Source organism: Phoxinus phoxinus, assembly GCF_949152265.1.
Source record: "Phoxinus phoxinus genome assembly, chromosome: 7".
Taxonomy (NCBI): domain Eukaryota; kingdom Metazoa; phylum Chordata; class Actinopteri; order Cypriniformes; family Leuciscidae; genus Phoxinus; species Phoxinus phoxinus.
This window is the reverse complement of record NC_136882.1, coordinates 34,907,762-34,932,034: the sequence shown is the minus strand read 5'-3', so window position 1 is coordinate 34,932,034 and position 24,273 is coordinate 34,907,762. Positions and strand designations below refer to the sequence as shown.

Sequence of the window (24,273 nt, the reverse complement as noted above, 5' to 3'; positions counted from 1 at the left end):
GCATTCAACACCATTTATTCATCACCAGCCCTTGAAACCAATGAAGCAAGCATTTATTGTCTAGCATTTACTGTTTCCCATGAGCAATTGCAGTTTTGCATTATCTTGTCAGCTTAGTAGCTGTGTTTGTGCTGATTAAAATTTAAACACCATCCTATACAATGAAGTAGACTTTAATCTGAATTGGCCATTAATCTAAATTGTTTAGACAGTGTCAGAGGGTTTGCACAAAAGTCAAACATTGTAGAATCTAGCAGAAATGTGTGTAGACTTTTTCATTTAAATTTCTGTCCATCTAAAAGTCATATGTACAGATTATAATTCAGATATTCTCAATACTCAAATGTTTAGGTTTGGTAAGAATGTTTTTTGAAAAAAATGTATACCTTTATTTAGCCATTTTCTGAATTTTTTTGTGCAATATGCAGATATGCAGGCAGACGGCAAAGTCAACCTTTATTTATAGTGCATTATACAATTCAGATGGTTTCAAAGCAGCTTTGCAGTGATTACAGGAAAATGATGCATTTCGGCTGTTGTTCAGCTGAAGTCAGTCCAGCGTTGTTTCAGTTCCACTGCAAAGATCATCAATTATTAAATGAGTTAATTTAATCTATAAAGCAGTTCTGCAAAAGTTGTCATCATCCAGCTCAGTTCAATTCTCATAAAATAGCGATCAATAATAGTTTTGAACATTAAAGGGATACTCCACCGTTTTTTCATATTAAACTATGTTATTCCCTTAACATACCTCTCTCGTCTAAATCGCTCTGTCTTGCGGCGAAACTTTGTTAGCACTTAGCTTAGCCCAGTTCATTCAATAGGGGTCAAGCAGAGAAGCTACCAAACACCTCCACGTTTTCCCTATTTAAAAACAGTTACTCGAGTAGTGTAACTCGACCTAGGACGGTGACTCAAAACAAAACGTTGCGCTTTTCTAAGCGTGTAAAATGGATAACTATATTGTATGGCGGAATACCATAGCAAGTGCTTGGGAGCACTTCGACTTGGCGCAGTAATATCTTCACTCGTGAAAAAGCCCCCGCTCACGGCCCAAAAGAGCTAATTCCTCCTCCGTGAACTCGGGTTCAAACAGATATGGTTCTGGGTCTGCTACAAACAAGATATTATTGAAGATATTACTGCGCCAAGTCGAAGTGCTCCCAAGCACTTGCTATGGTATTCCGCCATACAATAGTTATCCATTTTACACGCTTAGAAAAGCGCAACGTTTTGTTTTGCGTCACCGTCCTAGGTCGAGTTACACTACTCGAGTAACTGTTTGTAAATAGGGAAAACGTGGAGGTGTTTGGTAGCTTCTCTGCTTGGCCCCTATTGAATGAACTGGGCTAAAAGTGCTAACAAAGTTTCGCCGCAAGACAGAGCGATTTAGTGCACGCACTGAGACGAGAGAGGTATGTATCAACTCGTCTTAGTTAAGGGAATAACATAGTTTAATATGAAAAAACGGTGGATTTATCCCTTTAAGTGTCCCCAACTAAGAAAGCCAGAGGCGACAGTGCAGGAACCCAAACTCCAGTCGAAGGCTTTGAATCGCCCCTTCCAGGAATTGAACACTGCAAACTCTTGGATACAAACATAGAACTTTAACCACTGCATCAGACAGCCAAGTGCGGGCTTCATCCCACATAGAGTAACATGGCTTAGTAGTAATTTACTTTAACCACGGTTGTCTCAACAAAAGTCACTGACATTTTCTCTTTATACTGAGGAGATGTGTTTTTTGTGCTAAATATGCAATTATGCTACTATACTCTGCTTGTTGAATGACAAACAAATTACCATTAAACTCTAGTGATGAGCAACTAATTGTTTAGGGTAGTTCATGAATGTTGCATGGATAATTCAGGTCAATAGCGACAGACTCTGCAGTAATTTGGCCTCATTACTGGTTGTCCCCTACTGTCAGCAAAGACAGGGACATTCAGACATTCATTGAGCTCTTCTAAATAATGGTCTGGCAAAGTCCTCCATTCTTCTGGGCAGCAGACCTGATTGCGTGAGCTTAAACTAATGTGAAACACCAAAGCATGGCTCTAGGCTGTTCACATGACAGCTCTGAAGTTAAGTTAATTTGTGCTGACTTGTTTTTTAGCATCTTGATTTGCACTGAAGGGCTGAGGAGACATTCAGCAGTTGGTAAGCTATAGCCAAGGCAAATAGATCAGCTGTTTCTCAGACTTGGGATAAAGTTCCACCATGCCTGGGAGAAGACTGTTAGAGTAATCCGGAGCAGTTTCAAATAAATGATAAAAAAAATATATAATAATTTTGAAATACAGTCATAATATAGAAAAAATTTGCAGTTTTGTAAATAATATTAATTATACCAGAAGTCAAGGGCTTGAACACTGCAATACAATGCACTAACAATATTTTTGAAAAATGTAAAAAGAATCTATTTTTTAATTAATTCAATCAAAGTCAAATGTCTGGAATTGACCCAATTGAGCTGTGTGATCTGAAACTGAACAGTGAATTAAACAAACTGAAGCGCTTTTCTACAAGGTTAATTTGCTCACCTAACACACATATGAATTTAATGAAATATATAGACAACATAAACATTACTTCATCTAATGAAAATAAGAGAAATGTACATTTAAACTTGAACTAAGGTATGTGCTGGTCAGAATGTGTAAGTCACATTGCGAATGCATTCTTTACGTGACAGCACAATAAAAATCTAAAACAAGGACAATGAATAACTAAAGCGTTAAAAATTGGTATGGCTATTTACACTAAAAAAGGTCAATTATATTTACACTGAATGTGGTAGATACTGTTTGCACAAAGTACAAATAGCAACAAATAGCATCTTGTTTACACTATAGTGCAAGTAATGCTAAATGATATTCACACAAATTGTAAACAGAGTATTTGTACTAAAGACAAAAAACTGAGCAATGGTGAGTGGCGTTTGAGGAAATAGCCTTTGATAAGAAGCTTTGACTATGTACACTGAAAAAAGATGCCGCCTGAAAAATGCATAAGTTTTTACATGATATTTGTTTGTTAAATTATGATACATTTGTTCAATAAAAATTGGAATAATTTGTCTAAATTTAAAGTATATTCATCTAAGCACAATAGACAAAACAAAACAAAAAACTAATGTAAAAAGGAACACCTACTTTTGCACATACCCAAAGTCGGTGTTCCTTTTCGTTCCTTTATCTGTGTATAGACTAAAGGCTGGTTTACACTGCCTCAGCTTTTTTTTGGATTAAGACACTAATCCAACAAAATCTAACAACCACTGGAATTTGTTGGGACAGTGGGAACTTAAGCCTTAGGAGCTGAAAGTCCTTAAAGGAGTTGAAATGAAGAAGACCTGTGGAGAGCAGTAATCATCTAGATGCTTGCAGACTGGTCATTAAACTTTATTGCAAAAATTTTGAAAGGAAGTTCAGCAGATTGGCTTTAGAGGGGACCCAAATTTCAGACAATGCTAAGTAAGAATGCAATAAACATTGGTATGTGTTTGTGAGCACTGAACTTTAACTTTTATCACTTAAAATTACAAGGTTAATAGGGTCGATTGATACGAGTAATGCCCATAGTTTAAGAGTAGACAAACTTGAGACATTATTTGAAAATCAAACATCAATTTATTTCGTTGATATAAACTTCTTCCACCTCGTCACAAGTAACAGAGCAATTCGCTTCTAAAGGCTATTGTTACAAGTTCCAGTCTGGTGCTAAAATTCAAAGGTATTTCTTTTCACGGTGCAAAGTTATGGAGCCACATGGCTTTCAACCCTCTGGTTGAGGAGTGGGGGTAAAAGGTGTGAAGTCTCAACCCAAAGTGACCTCTTCAATTGAACAGGGGTCCTCAACATTTGTCAAGATTCTTTGCATTGTTAAAACGTCAAGCCTTCCTCCTCCATATTCAGTGTATTCAAAAGCAGGTCATGCCACTGAATGCTGTGCTAACATTGTCTTTTCATGAGTTCAAGTTTGCTAAGTGTGGCATCTGCACCATGTGGCTTTCTGTTGTGCGTATGTGATTACACAGCCTTTTAACTGCGAAAGCATAAAATAGGGCCGTTGTCTGCCAAAGCAGGTGTGAACGATGAGCACTGAGGTGTAAATACTTTAACCCAATTACATGCTTCCCACCATTATGGCTGCTTAGTTGGACAACATGATTGTTTAAGACATTTCTCAGACAAGGTTCATTCAGCTTTTGTAATACTAATGAACTTTAGACTTGGTTACGTAAAACACTGTAGAGAAGATCAACACAGGCCGTGTTCCTAGCACTTTGGCATGAAAACACATCTTCATCACAGTTTAGACATGACCAAAATGTTTTACAAAAAATACATCTGTGCTGTGCATTACCCTAGAAATCTAGACGCACCCTAGCGGCAGCAAAACTTTATTTTGCAGCCAGGGTAGTCTAGCAACTCTCCGTTGGCAGTCGGTGGGCGGGCTTAACATAATGACGGCAGAGTTGTGACGGTTCCGTGTGAATTCCCTGCTACTTGAAAACAAAGAATGGCTGGCGAACAGCGGTCTTTCGAATCGGCTTTGGCCGCGACCCTGCAGGACTTGGAGTTAAGCTTTTCTTTGAGAAAAGAACAAAGAACGGCACTTAAAGGTGAACTATGCAGGTTTTTTACCTTAACCGAACAGCTTCAGAGTCATTGGAATGGTTATATTACTTTTTTCGGGTTGAATGGTGGTCGTTTCGCACCCCCCTATTGCATGTGAGCGGAAAAAACACACTTGCAACTTTGAGCCGGCGGGCCGCGAAATCTGCTAAAATTCTGTCATTATTGCGCTCCCTCACGCTGTTCGAACCCGAATGAAGACGATGTTGTAAAGAATGTCCCGTCTGCTTTAATGTCGTTGATCTACTAGCCTCTGGTATCTGAGAGTCGCCAACAAGTTTTTCGAAAAGTTTTGTCAAATATCTATTCCGAAGCTGTAGGGGGAGCTCTATAAAGAAACCTGCGAGCAAAAAGCGAGAATACAGCGAAGAAATTCCCGAACCTGCATTGGCCTGCTTTAAAGGAGAACTCCGGTCAATTTTAACATTGAGCTCAATTTTTAGTAAATTTGGAATGCTGTCAATACAGAGAACAACGACAAAAATCGGTGTTGCATACAACGTGTTATCCTCTTTTTAAAATTTGCACCCTATTGACTTAAATGGGGTCTAATTTTAAACCTGCTTTTATTTCTCTTATCATCCTTGATGTGTCATACAAGTGCCCAGCCATGTTGAGTGATTCCTTCAGAGTGAACACGAGTGAATCCGACTGCATTAGATGTGAAAGATATGAATAAAAATGATGTTATTTCAGCCAGCGCAAATACCTGTATTTAGTTCCTGTTTTCGGTCAAAGTCCAAAGTAGTCGATTGTCGAATACCTACTTTGGACTTCGACCGAAAACAGGAACTAAATACAGGTATTTAGATATCCAAAATGGTATCTAATACAGGTATCCAAATTTACTAAAAATTGAGCTCAATGTTAAAATTGACCGGAGTTCTCCTTTAAGTCATTCTTAAAAAAGGAAGATGTGTTCGGAGTTTTGCCGACGACTGGATACGGCAAATGTTTATATCACCCAGCTGGTGGGAAAACGCATGGGGCTCACTCAGCCACAACCGTTTGTTGCTTTGGTTGGTTGTAGCGCTATCCTATTGCGTGCAGAGGGAATTTGAAAGACAACCATTTATCCCGCCCCTCGGATTGAGCCATGCCAATGGTGAGTTCTCAGACCTAACATCTTGATGTGGGTCTGGCTTGCCAGGCTATCCGTGTATATCTTCTTGGCCAAAGCAAATATCTTGTAATAATATTTTTTATTTATTTAATAATAATAGTTTTTGTGAAAAAATAAATTCAATATCTCTTAAATATTTAAGACAACTACTCGTATCAAAATTGGTTGACATTCAATTTTAAGCAACATGACAAAACAACCAGTCAACCCCAAAACTCACACCCTCCCTCTCGGCACATTGTGTACCAGATGGAAGTCATCAACTTTTCCATTCGTGCATGCACAGTCACTTTCTCTGTCCAAGTATTTTTGAGATGCATCATTTTAAACTGCAAATAATGTGCCGCTACACTGTTGTCTTGTTGTCCATAAGATGCAAACCATTTCTCTAGAAATTCCAAATACCTTTGGAAATTGAGACTGTTTCCTAAAACAGAGGTGCTTTGTGTGTGTGAATGTTTTCCTTAGAATGTGCTTTCTCCAGGCAGAGCTGACCTATAAACCACGGTGTAACTAAAGGCTTCTGTGAGGCCCCTCGCTGCCCACTCACTGACAGAAGCCTGAACCTGACATCATCACGAAAAAATGAGTTACATATAGTCTGGTTCTCAAAACTTTTTATCGAGGTGATGCTATTTTTATGTATACTTGGCACTTAAATGGATAATTCTCACAATTTTTTTTTTTTATTTGTTTCCATCCTGAATTATGGTTTTCCGCTGTGGAACACAAAATATATTTTGAAGATCGATGGGGTTCAAATAATACTGGATCCCAATGACTTTCACTACATGATAAAAATGAAAAAAAAAATTTTTTCCAAATATCTTCTTTTGTGTTCCACAGAAGAATGAAAGTCTTACAGGTTTAGAAAAACACGTGAGTAAATAATGGCATTTTTTTTTTTTTTGGGGTGAACTATCGCTTTAATTTATGAACATACAGTATTATACCCTATACATCATATCTCTGACCATTATTCGATATGATGCATGTTAATCTTACCTTAACGCACAGCCACAATCTAAGACACTTCCCACAAATACGTTATATTCATTAATTTTACATGTTTTTGGACTTCTCTAGCCTTCTCTTGAAACTTGTGGAATTCACAATATTGTCGTCCATTAACATGTTTGTGATGGTCCTTATTTGTAATTTGCTTTTAATAAAAGTGTCTTCTACATAAGTAAATTCATTGCACACTTCCACTCTTGATCTGTAAATCTCACAACGATTGTGCAACTGTTTCACTGAGATGTGAATCACACTGGGCCGGGACACTCTGAAGAATCCCTAACAATTTCAGGACTTTGTGATGGAGCTCACATAATTTACTTACAGATTAGACAAAGCTGTTTGACATCCAAAATACATTATTAGCGACTATTGGCGGATTATCCCACAATACATCCATGTTGTGTATACACTTTGGGCAGGGTTAAGCATTACCTTTTAAACGTTTTTTTCCTTGAAAAAACATTCTTCATGCCTTAAAATAGCTTAAATGTAACTCTCCACCCATGCCTCATTAAGTATACGCGGTTCTATGAATATGCATATGATCCCCGCCTCCACTCACTCACACCAGCTCAGAGATCCACTCGTTGACGATCACACGTTGACGTGATTGGTTTCAAGGTAGTTTGGGACTTTAAAAGGAAGAAGGAAATAAAGATTTTTTTCAACACTAATGTGTTCTAAGTCATAGGATTTGTTCCATATCACAAACAAGATTCAGGAAATTGAAGACAGAGATAGATTCAATGTATTGTTGGGTGTTTCCAGGTTAATAGTATGGTTAACGAAACTGGGTAGCTCATGCAAATAAATTGTTGAATTACTGTTTACCAAATGACCTGGTTTTGAAATATCTCCTTTGTTTCATACTAATTCTTTCTAGTTTGTTCCTCCCTCTTTTTTTTACAGGTAACTACTCAATGGCAAAAGAGCTGTACAAAGAAAGAAAACTTTTAATGGGGATCTTTGAGAAATTGCTGGTTTAACCCACCCCCCAAACGGCTCTACCTCCAACCATCTGTTACAATGTCGGGGGAGTTTGACACTAGATCTGTCTATGGCTTTTACTTAGGGGGTTGGGGGGTTTCAAGTCTTGTTTTTTTTTTTTTACCTTGTATCCGAGAAGTACTTGTCTCACTACACCTCCCTTTACCTTTATTGAAATAGGAGATTCACCCCCCACCTCTTCGGTCATCTAACACAAGGGTGAAACAGCACAAGTGCCCAACCCCCATCCACTGGTTTGTACCCCAACCCCCAAATGGCTAAGCAGTCACATTGAAAATCCCTGCCAGAGGGGAACTATACCATTTACTTGGCCAACCTTCTTATCTGTTTTAGAGCTTAATGAGTATGTTATCATTCTTTTGTTCAGTTAAAGGAATAGTTTGCTCAAAAAGAAAATTATTTACTTACCCCCATTCCAAAATCTTGTTATTTTTTCCATCTAACACAAAAGGTAGGACAGTTCATTGACCTGTCAAGCTCTAAAAAGGACAGAAAAAAAACATTCATCCCATGCACTTCAAAGTCTTCTAAAGAAAAACAATATAGAACTTTTAGGTTGGCATTCATATAAATCGTCACCTCTCAAACCAATGCAATCTTACATCAGTGACCCCAAACCTGGTGAATCCATGTCCATTTTATAAACCTGGATTTATACACAAACGAGATTGAGGCAGAATGGAAGATCATTAGTAAATAAACACTTACATTTTAGTTTGATCCCCACGGAAAGGGTTTCTTCAAAATTTCTCCTTGGGTTCCACTGAAAAAAATAAAAGCAACTTCAATTACAATCACAATGTCAAAGTGAACAGCACTAAAAACACAATATAAAACACTAATTAATTCAGGAGTGGATTACTTAAAAAAAAAAAAAAAAAAAAAAATCATAATTCTGATTCAAAGAAGAAAATAAGAAACTTTCAAATCAGAAAAATTACAGGTGTAAGACGGAGGGACCTGTAAAAGTATTTTATGTTACAGTAAAGTAAGCGGTAGTTGGTAAAGCACAAATTAGGCTTAACAACACAGGTGGTAAACATTACGGCAGTTGGCACCTATTTCACTTCCCTGCAGAACTGTAAATGAAGCTCTAACAACTGTGTATGTTTATGGCATTAGTTAATTACTAGCATTGAATGGCGACTGCAACTTAAGGTATTTTAGGCCATTTGTGTTTATTAAATAATAACTAACCTCTGGGAAAAACTGCAGTGGAGGTTCACTTTAGGATGCAAGTGATTAGATCCGCACATGTTTTGAATATGGAAGTTTGTTTTATTGTCAAAAGCGTTGTGGTTAGCAGTAAAAAATACCATGAAACAAACCACATTAGACAGTTGCATTTATCTGACTGGCAGGCTATCAGATTCGTCTATGACCCAGCACTATAAGAGACCTAGGCCTATTAGAAATAGATTTCTAAATTGCTCTGGCAAAAGAAAAAAGGTCCCTGAGCCAAATAATCATATGTGAAATTACTGCTGGTCTATAGTTAACAGAAACGTATGCATAGCGTAGAGAATATTATGACAAAGGCTCAATAAAAGGCTTGACATTTTGTTTAGGGATAATTATTTCTTGAATGTTGTTAGTTTGAGATGAACAATTAGCTCAGTCTCAGTCATTCTGTTGGTATGGCACTGGGATAAAAAGTATGAAGACTTGAGTTTTTTTGTGTTTTAAATATATTTCTGTAGTTTTACTGCAAAGATAAAGAAGAAAATAATGCATTAAACGAACATCCCTCACATTGCCTTACAAATGTAAATTGTCTGCATTTGTTCATCTGATTGGTGGTTAATGCTGCCAGAAGCCACAGCTGGTTTATCCAAAGTCTTCAAAAGTTGGGTGCACTGTTTCTACATAAAGATTACAGGCAACTATAATAAGTCTATCAAATCACACTTGGTATTGAATATGTGTTGATATGTTAAAAACATACCCAGAACTCAGAAAGGGAAGCCCCCCTTAAAGCCTCATCCTGTGGAAAACGCAATGGAGGAAAGATCTTCAATAACAACAACTTCCGAGCACCATCCTCGGCAGGAAAAGGGAAAGCTGTTGGTTTGGTTACATAAACAATGACACGTTACATTCAGGCAATGCTTTTAAAGATATTTCTTTTCCTCCTTCCTTTTTATAAACAGGGGTTCACTGACGATGAAATGTATTAAATACATGTAAAAAAACAATCAACCAAAAATGGATTAAATACAGTAGCTCTTAGAATGGGACTTTAGTCCCTTCCCAATCCAAACTTGTTTGTAAGGATTGACAGTAAATTTATTGCTTGTAACATTGAGAAAATGAATAGTGGCGTGAGTAAGTTGCTCCGTAATAATTGTCATCACGTGACAAACTGACGGAAAAAATATCACAATGAAACAGTGATTTATCTTCTAGATTTATCTTTTCAGTTTTGTTCATTGTCTGGGCCAAAGTGAAGAAGGAAGCAAAAATTACATCAACAGTAAAACTTAAGAGGAAAAAGGAAGAATGACATAAAAAAAATATTGTTAAAAAAACCCCCACATTAACAATGGTTCATTGAAGTAAACGTAGCAACAGAACAATTTTGTTTTTTTAATGACTAATTTTTAAACACAGTTGGGACCTGTAAAATATATAGTCACCAAAATGCAATCCTGTACAACGCCTGATATTGGCTATGTTGACATACACCCTTGTAAAGTGTTTAAGATAGTATATGTGCAGCAATTGATGGGATAGTTCACCCCAAAATTAAAATTTTGTATTCATTAACTCACCCTTACATCATTCCAAACCTGTTTGATTTGTTTTCTTCTATAGAACACAAAGAAATATATTTGCCCAAGTCATGTAACCATTTTAATAATCAAGGTAGTTCCTTAATTTGATTATCGAAAATAATCTGAATACTCAACACACTCTTATGGCAATTTGTAACTATTTTACGTTTCGGTAAATTGGTGGCTAATTCGTACAATGTTATTTGTACGTTTTTGTGATCTGTTAAAAATCTTACTAAATCACATCACATTCATACAAAACTGCCACCTCACACTCTAAAAAATGCTGGGTTGTTTTAACCCAATTTTGGGTCAAATATGGACAAACCCAGCCATTGGGTTACATTTTTAAATTGCATTTTTGATCCAACGTTTGGGTTTGTCCATATTTGACCCAAAATTGGGTTAAAACAACCCAGCATTTTTTAGAGTGCATAAAAGTCAAGTTTTGTCACTTTAAGTTTTATAATATACATTTTCCTGCTAAATAAATAGGCTAATAAAATCGTTAGTTAAAAAAATAAAAATCAATGTTGGCAAATGTTGCCACTTAAACAAATTTCTGTCACTGTACTGAGCCCTGCAGGGACATGGTGGTGGGGGGGAAATGAGATGGCAGGGGAAAAAATAAGTCAATGGTTTTGCGTTCACTCGCAAATGTTTTGCGTTCCCCTGAGAAACTTTGCGTTCGCTTCAAAAACCTTTGCACTCCACTGAGAAACTTTGCGTTCACTCGCAAAACATTTGCGTTCTCCCGAGAAACTTTGCGTTCGCTTTTGAGCTCTTCCCGAGCAAACGCAAAGTTTCTCTGCAGAACGCAAGTTTTTGCAAGGTAAATCAAAGTTTCTCTGGGGAACACAAAACATTTGCGAGAGAACACAAAAGCATCGTCAGAGTCTGAAATCGCTTGAGTAGGTAGGCCTACTTATAGTAATTACTTCATGACCGCTAAAAAAGTATCTTCTATTCTACTCTCCTATATAGTATGAGTGTGTAGGCTTAAATATAATCTGGACGTACTATATTCAACATGTTATCATTATCATGTGACCAACCAGGGTTAGTACATCGCTTCACTTCCATTCATAAATCCTCTTCCTTGGCCTCATGGGATAGTAAAGTGTCCATTGTATGCACACCTCAGAATCTCGTGGGAAGAAGTAGGTCATCTGGGTATTTTTTTTTTTTTTGCCTCTTTTTATACTGTTTTTCACCTACAATAAAGTATGAGATTTCGGATGCAGATAAATATTTTTTTCCTATAGGCTACCATGTCTTTAGGGGCTCCGCAGTAGCTAATGTGCTATTGTGGAATTTGTTATTTTTATTTATTTATTTATTTACATTTATCCAAAATATATGACGGGATGCAAATCAAGGATGTGATAGTGGGTATGAGATATAAAAATTAAAAATCGGGGCAAGCATGATCAGACAGATTTCATACTCAAGACGTAAAGGGGGTGGGGTGCACAGACGCGAAGGCGGGAGCAGACTTTGGGAGCCTTTGTCCTACTCTGTATATGAACCCCCGTCGGCATGAGGGGAGGATTCACATGTAGCCATACTCCGAATGGGTTAAAAAAAGAGTGTGGCTTTTATCGTCAAAGATAGCTGAGATGTGGTGATATTTCATGCTCTCTTATATACCGAGGACGTAGCTGAGGAAAAGTGTGGAAATCTACTCAACGAGGTATGTTTTTTCTCTCCCGCTTTTCAACCGACTGATTGTCGACAGTGACTCGCGGCCAACGGATTTTTGGTGACATCTTGCCTCACACACAGCAAAATAACTAGTTATCTGATTTATCGGTTGCTTTGTGAGAAGTACATACGCGTATTTTTCAAATAACAAGACAATTAGTGTTTAACTAGGGCCTCTAAGTTGTTTTATAAGGAACTGTCGCGTCTTTGTGTCAGGCGGAGAACAATAGTAAACTTAAGCACAGCTGGAATGGGATTTTTCATGGAAATGTGGATGGATAACAAACAGACCTTTCGTAACTGTACGATGAAACGTCTCTGTGGTCGATATTAAGTCGTCATGACGTTCTTCTGTAAGTGGCGTTGAACCGCCACGCTGGGTTTTTTTAGGGATGTTGGATTTTTTTTTACTTCGAGAGGAGCAAAAGATTCACCTCAGGTAAAGCGCGCCACCATTCGCGCGCGTTCACATCGACACGTTGCGTTGGATGAGAGAGAGATATTTATCGAAAAAAAAAATCTCAGTTCAATCCTTAAAGAAAATATGCTCAGTATGTGATGTTTTCTTATCGGTCGATTTTTAACAAATAAAAGACAAGATACAGATTATTTTGCATCTTGGATCTCTCATCCCTTTATCGATATACTGAAATGTTGTAACTTAACACAATAGGCCTAACGTTAGTTGTTGTAATGTTAGCCTACTACCGGTTCTTTTTGATGGCATACATTGAACTACAAACTTTAAAAATGATCATTGGACTATATTAAGCTATATTTATGTATTTGCGTTCGTAGTTAAACGCATATTTTTTTAAGTGAATGGTTATGTAAAGTTTTAATGCAATTTGTGATGTAATTTTTAATGTAGACTAGCCTAACTGTTTAATAAGTTGGCCTACTTTTATGTTGTTAGGTCAGATTTATTTAAATCTACTAATTTGTTGATACATTTCAATTACTGATTTAAAAAAAGTTAAATATTGGTTTTATTACTGTTTGTATGTTAAACCGTTTATGGACCGATGTTTTTATGAGCATAGGTTTACACTGGCCTTTAATTATATACTGCTAAATATCATGTAAGGACAGTTAAAGCGTTTGTTTTTAAACTTTGTTTATTTGATTAAGAAAGATATTGCACTAAAAGCCACGCTTTAAAAGCCAAAGTTACCCATCATCATCCTGCCACATTACTGTATAAGCTCATGTTCTGTGAATTTATTTTGGTATAGGGGATGTGATTTATTTTGAAACTTAAAAAGACAAACATGGGAGAAATTGATTTTACACCGAATGCATTTTTGTGGCTATTATTTGATCAATTAATTATCAAAGGCCAGGTAAGTCTGGCTGCTTCAAATTGCTTTTAATTGTCTTTGAAACTGAGATGTTGTTTTGAAGTAGCAGCCTCCTGTCCTTCCACCAGAGCTGAAGGAATCTGGATTGGAACGATAACTTCTTTCTCAGATGTCTCCACAAAGCCACTCTGTTCTCTCTCTTGAAGTTAATGTCTGACGTGGTAATGGTTGCTCTGTGTGGAGTTGCTTGACTGAAGAGGAGGTCAGGGTTAGGTTTGAGGTATTGCTGAGGGTCTCCCAGTCTTTTAACAACTTAAAGGGATAGTTCTCCCATTCATAAAGGACTTGGGACACAGCAGATGTTTTTTTTTTAAGTTGATGTCAAAACAATGAAAGTCAATGTTGTTAATTCTTCATAATAACATATATTTTGTTCCAAAGAAGAAAGTACAGATTTGGAATTATTTGAGTTAATAATTACTAGGGCTGCCCACTAAATAGTCGACTAAATGTTAGTCGACGAGAGTAGGCTTAAGGCAGGCTCACACTACACAACTTTTGGCTGGATTTTGCTTTCACAGACAGATTTCCAAGGTCTGTGACAAAACCCTTGAACTGTGGCTCAAAAAAGCTTGTTGCAGTCGCTTGTGAATACGAGCCTTTCTCGAGCAGTCATAGACGCTGCGATATTTTCAAACCTGTTTTTATATTATCGCCATCGCCATCTTGTAGTGCAAGCGATGAGACAATATGGTAAACTGCTCTTATGATATCATGCACCTTAAAACTACAATATGTAAGAATTTTGTAATAAAATATCTAGTGATGCACCGAAATGAAAATTCTGGGCCGAAACCGATACCGACAATTTAGGATGCACTTGGCCGAAAACCGAAACTGAAGCCGAAAATGGCTTCTTTTAAAAACTTTAAAGGGGTGGTTTACTGCTTTTTTTCTTTGCATGATTGTGTTTATGGGATGCAATATAACAGGTCTTTGTTTTGTTTTTTTGTTTTTTTGCCTTATTTTTCATCAATTTCATCTTTATTGTAAGCCGCTTTCTCCTCTTGTCATTTGAACGACCGGTTGACTTCCTTATTCTATGAAACCACTCCCTCAGAAACAGGCAATGGGCTCAGATTGGTTAGTTGGGCCGGTGTGTTGTAATTGGCTAAACTGCGTAGTGCACGTTGTCCGGAAACTTCAAGCCCATCACCTTAAAGGGCGAAAGTTGCATGTGCTCCGGTCAAATGTAAATAATGGTGTCAATACTGCCGTCAGTGTGAGCCAGATCAGACCCAGAAAGCGGCAATGGGTCATCAGTTTTTAATTGGAGTGTCTGTTCTCTAACTGAAGTAAATTTATTTTTATAAAAAAAAATCAAAATGGCGGAGAGCGGTGCCACGCCGCAGTGAGCATGTGATGTGACCAGTGTTGCGGCTGAACACCGATGACTTAGACTATCACAGCAAGCCTATACCACACTTACTGCATGACATTAACTTCTCTAAATGCACGTCCATCTGTGGAGATGACAAGCCTGTATCATCAACTTTGCATATGATTCAATAATTATTTATAAATTGATTATTGGTTAATAAATCACTAGTTTATTAATGAATTGTTAATGTTCAGAGTCTCTTTTTTGTTACATTTATAATCATTAGTTTTGCCGTAAGCTTTTTGCATGCGCTTGAGCTTAAAAAATAAATAAATATATATATATACAGGGCTCCAAACTGCGACTAAAATGGTCGCATTTGCGACCAAATATATTTATTTGCGAGTGAAATTTCTGCCAAGGTCGCCATTGGCGACAATACAAATTTACTCCCTTTGATTGTAAAATCTGCATCATACATGCATGTTTTATAACCAGTAGCCTATCGCTTCATTTGTTTTGTTAACGTCATGAAATGAGACGCTTTGTGTGAACTGAGTGAAAGCGCCAAAATATGAGCGGGTAAAACGAATGTCACCTTTCGCGTCAGAAAAAAAAAAATGTCAAAGCGAAAAATATTGGACTTCTTCAAGCAATCCTCATCTCTGTCAATCACCAGCACGCATGACACACCTCTGCTAACAAAAAATATGCGATATTTTAAATGCGTCATTCTGTTCATAGAACGCTCCATATGAAAGTTTTTTTTTTTTTTTTTGCAATGCCAATCTAGCGCTGACTCCATGACGAGCCAATAATCAGAGTTGTTCCCTGCACCGCACAGCTTAGTTTCTAGATGTAGAAACTAAAATGTTTTGCCGGACTGGACAAAAGCGAAGCGAACTGGACGAGATGAGACAGAGTGTGTCTGTGCGCGAGCAATAGTGCGCGAGAGAGACCGATAAGGGTGTCTGCGCGCGAGAGACTTCAAATAACAAGAGACCTTTCAAATAACAACTACAGAATTTTATTAACTGACATCGGGATCCCGCTTACATGGCTACCTTCCAAATAAATCAATAATTTGACACAAAATATTGATTTAAAAACGATTGTATTGCTTCCGTGTCCATGACAACGCTCTGTTTTTCATGGCAACTGTGTCTTATCAAGAAATAACATACTGCATTCTACATTAGAATTTAACCAAGCCATGTAATAATAGGTAATAATAATAATAACAGAAGATAATATCTCTAGTCTATCCTAATAATTATTATAAATACAATGTATATAAAATATAAATACAATTTAAAATATTAATAAATTATTTATTTTTATTTATTCTGGAGAAGCACTGAATTTTGGTGAATAAGAGGACCCATTTTATTTTGATACACATTAGCAGGAGATGTAGCACAATATGAATGTAAAAAGCAGTTATAATTAGCCTATGTGACAAATCAACAAATAATTTTGGCCAAAATCGTGCAGCCCTACTGAGGTATGATCACGAGACACAAAATTTTTTTTGTGACTTTTGTTCAAGAGCGGGCAAAGAAATAGCGGGGAAAACGGAGTTCATTACAGGAACTAACCATTTCAAAAAAGAGACTGTGAGAAAACACAGGGACAGTAACAAGCATAAAAATGCACGCGATCACATAGGCTAATCGCGAAGAATGCTCCACAGACTGCACCGTTAGCACGTGCAGTTTCTCGTGCATACGAGCTGCGGGAATTTATTATTTATTATATAAAAAAAAAATTTGGACTGTATATAGTTCATAAGTCGGAAGTGACATTCAGTTCCCAAATAAGCTTCAGTTACCAGAACATTCACAAGATGAAAATGCTGAAACTGTAAGAAGAGGAGAGACATGCACACAACAGGGTGACTAAAAGTAAATGCATTATTATGTGGCTCTTAAAAAAATTATTTGGCGCCTGTTTTTTCCCCCTATAGGAGCCAATGGCTCCTTACTTGATTTTTTTGTTTGGAGCCCTGATATATATATATATTTAAATTTAAAGTCATTGTCTAATATTTATAAGTGGCATGGAAAATTGCATGCACCCTGTTGTTAGATCACACCTTTATAAGATCTCTAAGCTAGGTGTGTTATGAGTGTAGTGTGCAGAGCCTTTTTGGGGCCCTGCTGAAGTGTAATTTGAGGGCCAACTGAGCACCAGCTGTGGAATGTTCAAAACGACAACCACACAGTTGTACTTCTGCTGGCAATCGGATATGGCCCCTTTGTACCGAGTACAAATTACAGTGATTTGATCCCTTTAAATTGCACTCTTAATCTCTGTTCTCTACCACAACAGCGTTGCCCTCACTTATGCAACTGTCTCTAATAAACCCATGGACAGAAGTTGTGGCCATTGGCAGCATATCATCCACCAGTTCCTATAAGTTTTATTAGAATTTATGTTATTAGGCTTTTTTTGCGGGGGGTATTTTTGGGGGGGGGGGGGGGGGGGGGGGGGGTTCGTTGTCTTCTTGGAGGCATTTCTATAGTGCAGCATTGTAAAGTAAAATCTATAAATGTATAAATTATGTAGCGTTGCATTTTAAAATCCACATCCAGTACTCAAGAACAAAGTTATAGAAAATCAATGAATCAATAATGGTGATAATAACCCCAGAGTGTCTTAACAGATGTTTTGGTAAATTCACATACAGAACTTTGTGGAAAAATCAAGTCACAGCCATGCCTGAAGCGTCTTGTTTACTTGATGAATGTCTCAGCTTTTAAATTTTGTAATTATGAAATTCAAAATTAAATACTGTTTTGTGGTGCTTTAATGTGTAGGCCTCAGTTCAAGCAGCACGTGAACTGATCATCTCTTCTAGTTATAGCACGACTTAAACCTGAATGAACATCAGTACTGCAAAAAGAAATCAATACACACCATTTTTCAAGTTCTAATCCACTGATTTAAATCTGGTTTGGTTTGTTTGTTGGACAAAAATGGCGTGTATCTGCATTATGATTGTTCAGATTGCCTGTCAATCAAATTCTGGCGAAAGGTCTCAACACTGAGCTCTTAAATTATCATTTTAAACCTTACAAAATGATTGCAATGTATAGTTGCAGTCGTACGTTAATTTATTTTTTGTACATCTTTCAGAATCTGCAAGGTAATGCTCAAGAATGCAACACAATCTATAAGAGCCAGGGGTAAACTTTTGAGCAAGATGATGATGTTAATTTTTCTTATTTTGTTTTACATGCTGATATCTTATTTACTCTCTGAAGGGCAGGACTAAATTAATTAACACATTTTTAACCAAAATAAGAAGAATATACACCAATGATCTAGTTCAAAAGTTTACACCCCCTGGCTCCTCATTAATAAATAAATATAACATTTTGGAGATTCTGCATGCAAGGTGTATGTAAACTTATGATTTAAAGTGTAAATGTATAAAAAATTATAACATTATTAGATGGCAAAATGTTGCTATGGTTATTAAGTCGGTCATCGCAAATTTCATGACTCAAGACAAAAATTTAGCGGATTCACTCCCACATTTAAATGCAGTTATCACTCTTTATAATGTACAGTGTGAACATAACCACTGGTCCTCTAGAAGCATGAAAAACAAAACTATTATTTAGATTGTCAATAGCGCTCCCTTTAACCCATCACTTACTTACCGCGTTCTGCACTCTCCCTAAAACTCTCATCATAAACACTAAAGTTGTCCGCACTGCACAGTGAATTTCTTATTTATATCACATCTAGACTTTGTTGTTTATGAGGGGATTTGTGAAAGGATAAAGCTTGTGCTGATTCTGAACATACATTTTGAGCAAATTCTCCGCATGGTGACTCTAAAACGCCTCTGATTTGCCTCTGTTCATGCGCTAAATATACATGTCAGTGATTTGCTACAATGCTCAACGCTGAAACAACACAAGTAGTTTCGTTTAGTTTTTGAATAATATTGTGTCCTCCAGTGCCCGGACTCGACTGTACTCTGAAATTTTTCAGAGTCTAAAATGTCAAGTCAGAGTACAAATTCATCCGAGTGCATGACAGTCCGAGTTCATTCAAAATTGGACTCGAGTCTGAGTTCGACTCTAGTTGCCTGTTTCGAATTTACATTGTTAGAGCTGCCAATTCCACAGACCAATTCCACTGATGGTTTTTCCAAAAAGGGTTTCTTTCTGTGTCTGAGGTCTAGCCTACATAAGACCCATGCTCTATTTCAGTGGTTCCCAAACTGGGGTACACATACCCCTGGGGGAACGTGAGGTGACTAGGTATGTGAACAAAATGCTGAGTTTTGGCATTCATTTAATTCTACCCTACAATAACATTAACACCAAGCATGTATTTCTACATGCTTCAACAAAAATGCAGCATCTAGTGTAAAAACGGGAAAATTGTAGTGCTTTAAAAGGCACCGCATCCACCCAAGAAACATGCATTTGATAAGTTCCGTGCAAAGTTCAGTTTAATTTAAAAGTATCACTTTGTTTTTACCTTCTTTTTTCTTTTTTTATCAAAATATCTCATAACAGTATGCCATTGTAATTGCATTCAGGGCACCTCTGAGACAGCATTATACTGTGTAAATGCGTCATTTAGGCACAGTTTGTGCCACTGCCAGTGCAAAGATGGCTTTTGTTGATACTGATTGAAATTTTATTTGGTTTAATTTATTGCTATTGACAATTTGACAAAACATGACATGCATTTACTAGGGTCTTTATAAAGGTTAAAAATGAAATTAAAAATTTCACCTAGAAATTTTAATTTAAGGGGGCAAATATTGTCTCTTAATAGAAAAGGTGTGACTGCAGTCTAAAGCTCCTTTCACACAGCGCGTTGATCCCGGGAAATTGCTGTAAAATTGCTAGAGAGCCTTCTGTGTGAACGCAAACACGTCCCGGGATTGATGCCGGGATGGAGACCTAGTAAAACAACACATCCTGACGTCACGTGTCTTTACGGGATCTTTACGTGATGTGTGTGAACACGCTCACAGATTCCGGAAAATCAATGGAATTGTGAATGAATCAAAATCAAACTATCCCGCAACAAATCCCGGGACACATTATTCGTGTGTTTTCCGGAATCTCTGTGTGAAAGGGGCTGAAGTGTAAATGCCTCTGAGGGTATGCCAATCTAAAAAGTTTGGGAACCACTGCTGTATTTGCTGACAAGTAGGTGTTACACACTAGAGGTCAGTTAACACTAAGGTGATAAATACCTCCTTCAAATGATACATTGAAAGTATATTTTGCTTTAGTTTATTTTTTTGTGTGCCTTTTTTAAATCCATGTTATCCAAATTTAAATTAAGGTTAATTGAGTTAATTGAAGGCCTGTATACAAAATGAGGTGAAGTTAACATCAAACTTTAAATCACATTTAATCTTAAATGTTTCTTCATGTAAGAGCAAAATTTCATACTTTTTTAATTAATAATAGTTATTAAAATGCCTCTTTTTTTTTTCTTCTTTTTTTTTTTATTAAATGGTTTAAATGTAGTTATTCAATTATTTAATGTTAAGGTGTTATTATTATTTTTTACTTCCAAGTCTTGGTTTTTACTTCATCCGACTTGGTGTTTCTGTGAAAGAGCTTGTTAGAAAAGTAACGTTTTAGCTCCATCTAGAGGATCTAGCTGGTTAATCCAGGTTTGTGTGCTCACGTGAACTTTCAACTTTTCCTGATGCAGGAAGTCTGTCTTTTTGAGACCGACTTCATTGTCTCAAAAAAAATCTAGAATCCTTGGGAAATTATAAATTTGCTTTGTCCCTGATGTTTACCATTTAATTAATTCTTACTATTGAATTAGCACTTAATTTCCTCTCATTAGTGATACAGCTTTTGTCAGTCATGTTATAGGAAGGTACGGTATTTTCATGACATGTTTATCATTGGATGTAATGTATTATTTTCAATTACTAACAGTTAATGTCTTGTTCTCGTGCAGGACTGAGACAGCCGTTCTTCTCGGAGCACCATGAGCTGGAGCTTTCTTACACGGCTGTTGGATGAAATCTCCAACCACTCCACCTTTGTGGGCAAGATCTGGCTTACGTTATTCATCATCTTCCGCATTGTGTTGACTGTTGTGGGCGGCGAATCAATATACTACGATGAACAGAGCAAATTCACGTGTAACACCCAGCAACCTGGTTGCGAGAACGTCTGCTATGATGCATTTGCACCGCTCTCTCATGTCCGGTTCTGGATTTTTCAGATCATTCTAATCACAACCCCGACTATTATGTACCTGGGCTTTGCTATGCACAAGATCGCTCGCATGCATGATGACGAGTACAGGCCGAGGAACAGGAAACGCATGCCCATGATCAACCGCGGAGCCAACCGTGATTATGAGGAGGCTGAGGACAATGGCGAGGAAGACCCCATGATGACGGAGGAGATCCTGCCAGAGAAAGAGAAAGCGCCTGAGAAGCCAGCCCCTAAACACGATGGACGACGGAGAATAAAGCGGGATGGGCTCATGAAGGTGTACATCCTGCAGCTTTTGTCACGGATTGTTTTTGAGGTGGGCTTTCTCTTTGGCCAGTATATCCTGTATGGTTTTGAGGTCGCCCCCTCGTACGTGTGCACTCGCAGCCCCTGTCCGCACACGGTGGACTGCTTCGTGTCGCGTCCCACGGAAAAAACAATCTTCCTGTTGATCATGTATGCCGTGAGCTGTCTCTGCTTGTCTCTCACGGTGCTGGAGATTCTTCATTTGGGCCTCAGTGGAATCCGTGATGCTTTCCGGCGACGTGCGCGCCATCAAAGCGTTGCACGCCAACAAAGCAGTGCACGCCAACGTGGTGCCATATGCAGACAGGTGCCCACTGCCCCGCCAGGGTACCACACTGCCCTGAAAAAAGACAAGCTGTCCATGGGAATCAAACCGGAGTATAACTTGGACTCTTGTCGAGAGTCTTTTGGTGATGAGTCGTCATCGCGAGATATGGACCGCCTGCGTAAACACCTGAAACTGGCCCAGCAGCATCTAGATATGGCCTATCAGAACGGTGAGAGCAGTCCTTTACGCAGCAGCAGCCCAGAGTCCAACGGCACCGCTGTCGAGCAAAACAGACTCAACTTTGCTCAGGAGAAGCAAGGGAGCACATGTGAAAAAGGTGAAATTTTGTTGTATTTTTTTTTTCACAAAAGCTTACTGTTGTAGTTTGTAGAAACATTTACAAATTAGTAGAAACAAGTAAATGTGAACCTTACACACACACACACACATATATATATATATATATATATATATATATATATATATACTGTAAACGATTAATCGCATCAAAACTAAAAGTTTGTTTACATAATAAATGTGTGTACGGTGTATAATTGCTATACATTGTGAGTGTGTGTATATATATATATTTGCATGTATATAGATTTATATTATATATATATAAATGATAAATATTTTATATATAAATAACACATTTTTCTTAAATGTATACATGAACATGTGTGTGTATTTACAAAATAGTTATACACAGTACACACACATTTATTATGTAAACAAACTTTTATTTTGGATGCGATTAATCGTTTACAGCCCTAAAATATATATATAAATATATATATATATATATATTATATATAAAATTTCAAGAAAAGTATGTAAATGGAGATTTTATGTTATATTCTTAGAATAAATGTGTGTGTGTTAATAATTTTTTTGTCTTATCTCTCTCTCTCTCTCTCTCATAGGGATCCGTGCCTGATTGAGACTCAGAGACTATCAAGTGCTTGCCTGTTCAGCGAAGCGGCTCAACTGCGGCCCAATTGCTCATCTTGGAAAATGGAAAGTCTGTATGTGTGTATTGTGTATTTTTTGTTTGGCTGCTGAACATTGTGTGAAGCATCGTGAGACTGAGTGGAACCTGTGTCTGTATGCACACTGGTGAATCTGTGATAATGTGTTGTGCAGTATTATGGCAAGTGAACGTCGAGTCAAAAATCTCACCAGCCAGTTATACTTGACATCAGCCAGTCTGCCTGATACTACTCCAAAGTGCCCTATGGCTAGTTAGGAAGATGTTTGTTATACTCGGTCACTAGGCGACTGCAATGTCTCTTATCTCTCACTTTTTTCATAGGAAAAAAAATCAGTGGTTCTTCCATTTGTTTACCACACTTCTAATGAAGTGCCAAGGGTTACATCTCAAAAATGCCTTAAACTGGAGTTTACATATTACCTATGCCATTCCAAAATGAGATGGATGAGCCAGTATAAAGCCACGTCAGAAATGTAGAGTAGTTGTTTAGAATAGTGCTGTGTTTTGAGTAGTGGACCACAATTAGTGTATGTTTGTAATGAACAAAATGGAAACCTGGAAAATGCTTGAATACTTGTGAATCAATTATTGATCTACAAAGAGGCTTTTGATATTTTATTTGCATATTGTGTGCTTTAGATGTAAATTAATAGTATTTTGTAGGCTATCGTTTCAGTTTTTCACATTTCGTGAGGCTTTAAGCTAATTTGGTTTTCTTTGGCTTTTGTTTCATTTGACCAACTGTTAGAGGCAAACTGTTTTCAGAGATTATCTTTACACATTCGAAAGCACTAATAAAGAACGTTACATTTCATTGGTTTTCACTTTCATCCTTTCTCTAAATAGTTTCTGTTCAGATTAGTGTATATCTTTGCCTCCATTATGCAAATGAAACCGTAAGTTGGTCCAAATGCAGTTTACATTGAATAGCAATAAGGAAAGCCATAAAGCCTAAAGTTTTATACATGGTGCCAATGCAATATGTCATCTTGAAACAGTTTAAAGTGTAGGAGAATAATCCACCCATGTCTGTTAACAGCCAGGTTTTCCATCTTTTGATACTTTTTTCCAGCATCTCAATTTTTTACATTTTCCAATGTTTTTGTAAGGTTTTGTACAATTATTTTGTAATATGCCAAAATAAACCTTTGATCTAAAAACTGTGTGTCAATGTTCATTTTTATCTGTGCTGCTTATATGGATGTATGTAACCAGCCATGCTGGTAAATCTACAAGTATTTGGTTAGTTTAATGTTATTCCCTTTGCCTGGAAAGCAACTGTAGTCCTTTAAACATCTTCGTGTCACTCTAGTACAAAGTACTTGGATATTGATTTTGCCAGTTAAGGATTGGTAGATAAGATTTAATGTCTTTGCCCACACTGAAACTATTGCTAGTGATTTCCCTAATGTTTTGATAGGCATTGAGGATGTCACAAATGGAAAGGAGGAATTTCTTTTAAAGATTAATGTAGAAGTGGGGAAAATGTTTTCAAGACTGTTCTTTGTAACTCTAGTGTTTCTTTAGAGA

The 24,273-nt window shown here is 37.2% G+C and overlaps 1 protein-coding gene and 1 long non-coding RNA gene across 3 annotated transcripts; one reads left to right on the top strand and one right to left on the bottom strand.

Moving 5' to 3' along the window:
* On the bottom strand, positions 1-12,747 carry LOC307002091. 2 transcript variants are annotated; one of them, XR_013798418.1, is made up of 5 exons: positions 12,561-12,747; positions 9,737-9,852; positions 8,500-8,554; positions 8,200-8,270; positions 1-575 (listed from the first exon to the last, which is right to left on the bottom strand). It is a non-coding gene; the product is annotated as an uncharacterized lncRNA (long non-coding RNA). The 2 variants fall into 2 exon arrangements; XR_013798419.1 differs by lacking the exon at positions 1-575 and adding an exon at positions 6,674-7,415.
* gjc4b (gap junction protein gamma 4b) lies at positions 11,998-23,909 on the top strand. Its single transcript, XM_079619336.1, has 3 exons — positions 11,998-12,258; positions 20,910-22,086; positions 22,676-23,909. The coding sequence occupies exons 2-3, from the start codon at positions 20,940-20,942 to the stop codon at positions 22,687-22,689; spliced, it is 1,161 nt and encodes a 386-aa protein (XP_079475462.1). The 5' UTR covers positions 11,998-12,258; positions 20,910-20,939; the 3' UTR covers positions 22,690-23,909.
* The last annotated feature ends 364 nt before the right edge of the window (positions 23,910-24,273 follow it).

Coding starts and splice junctions, on each gene's coding strand:
- gjc4b (XM_079619336.1), top strand. CDS start 20,940: ATGAGCTGGAGCTTTCTTACACGGCTGTTGGATGAAATCTCCAACCAC.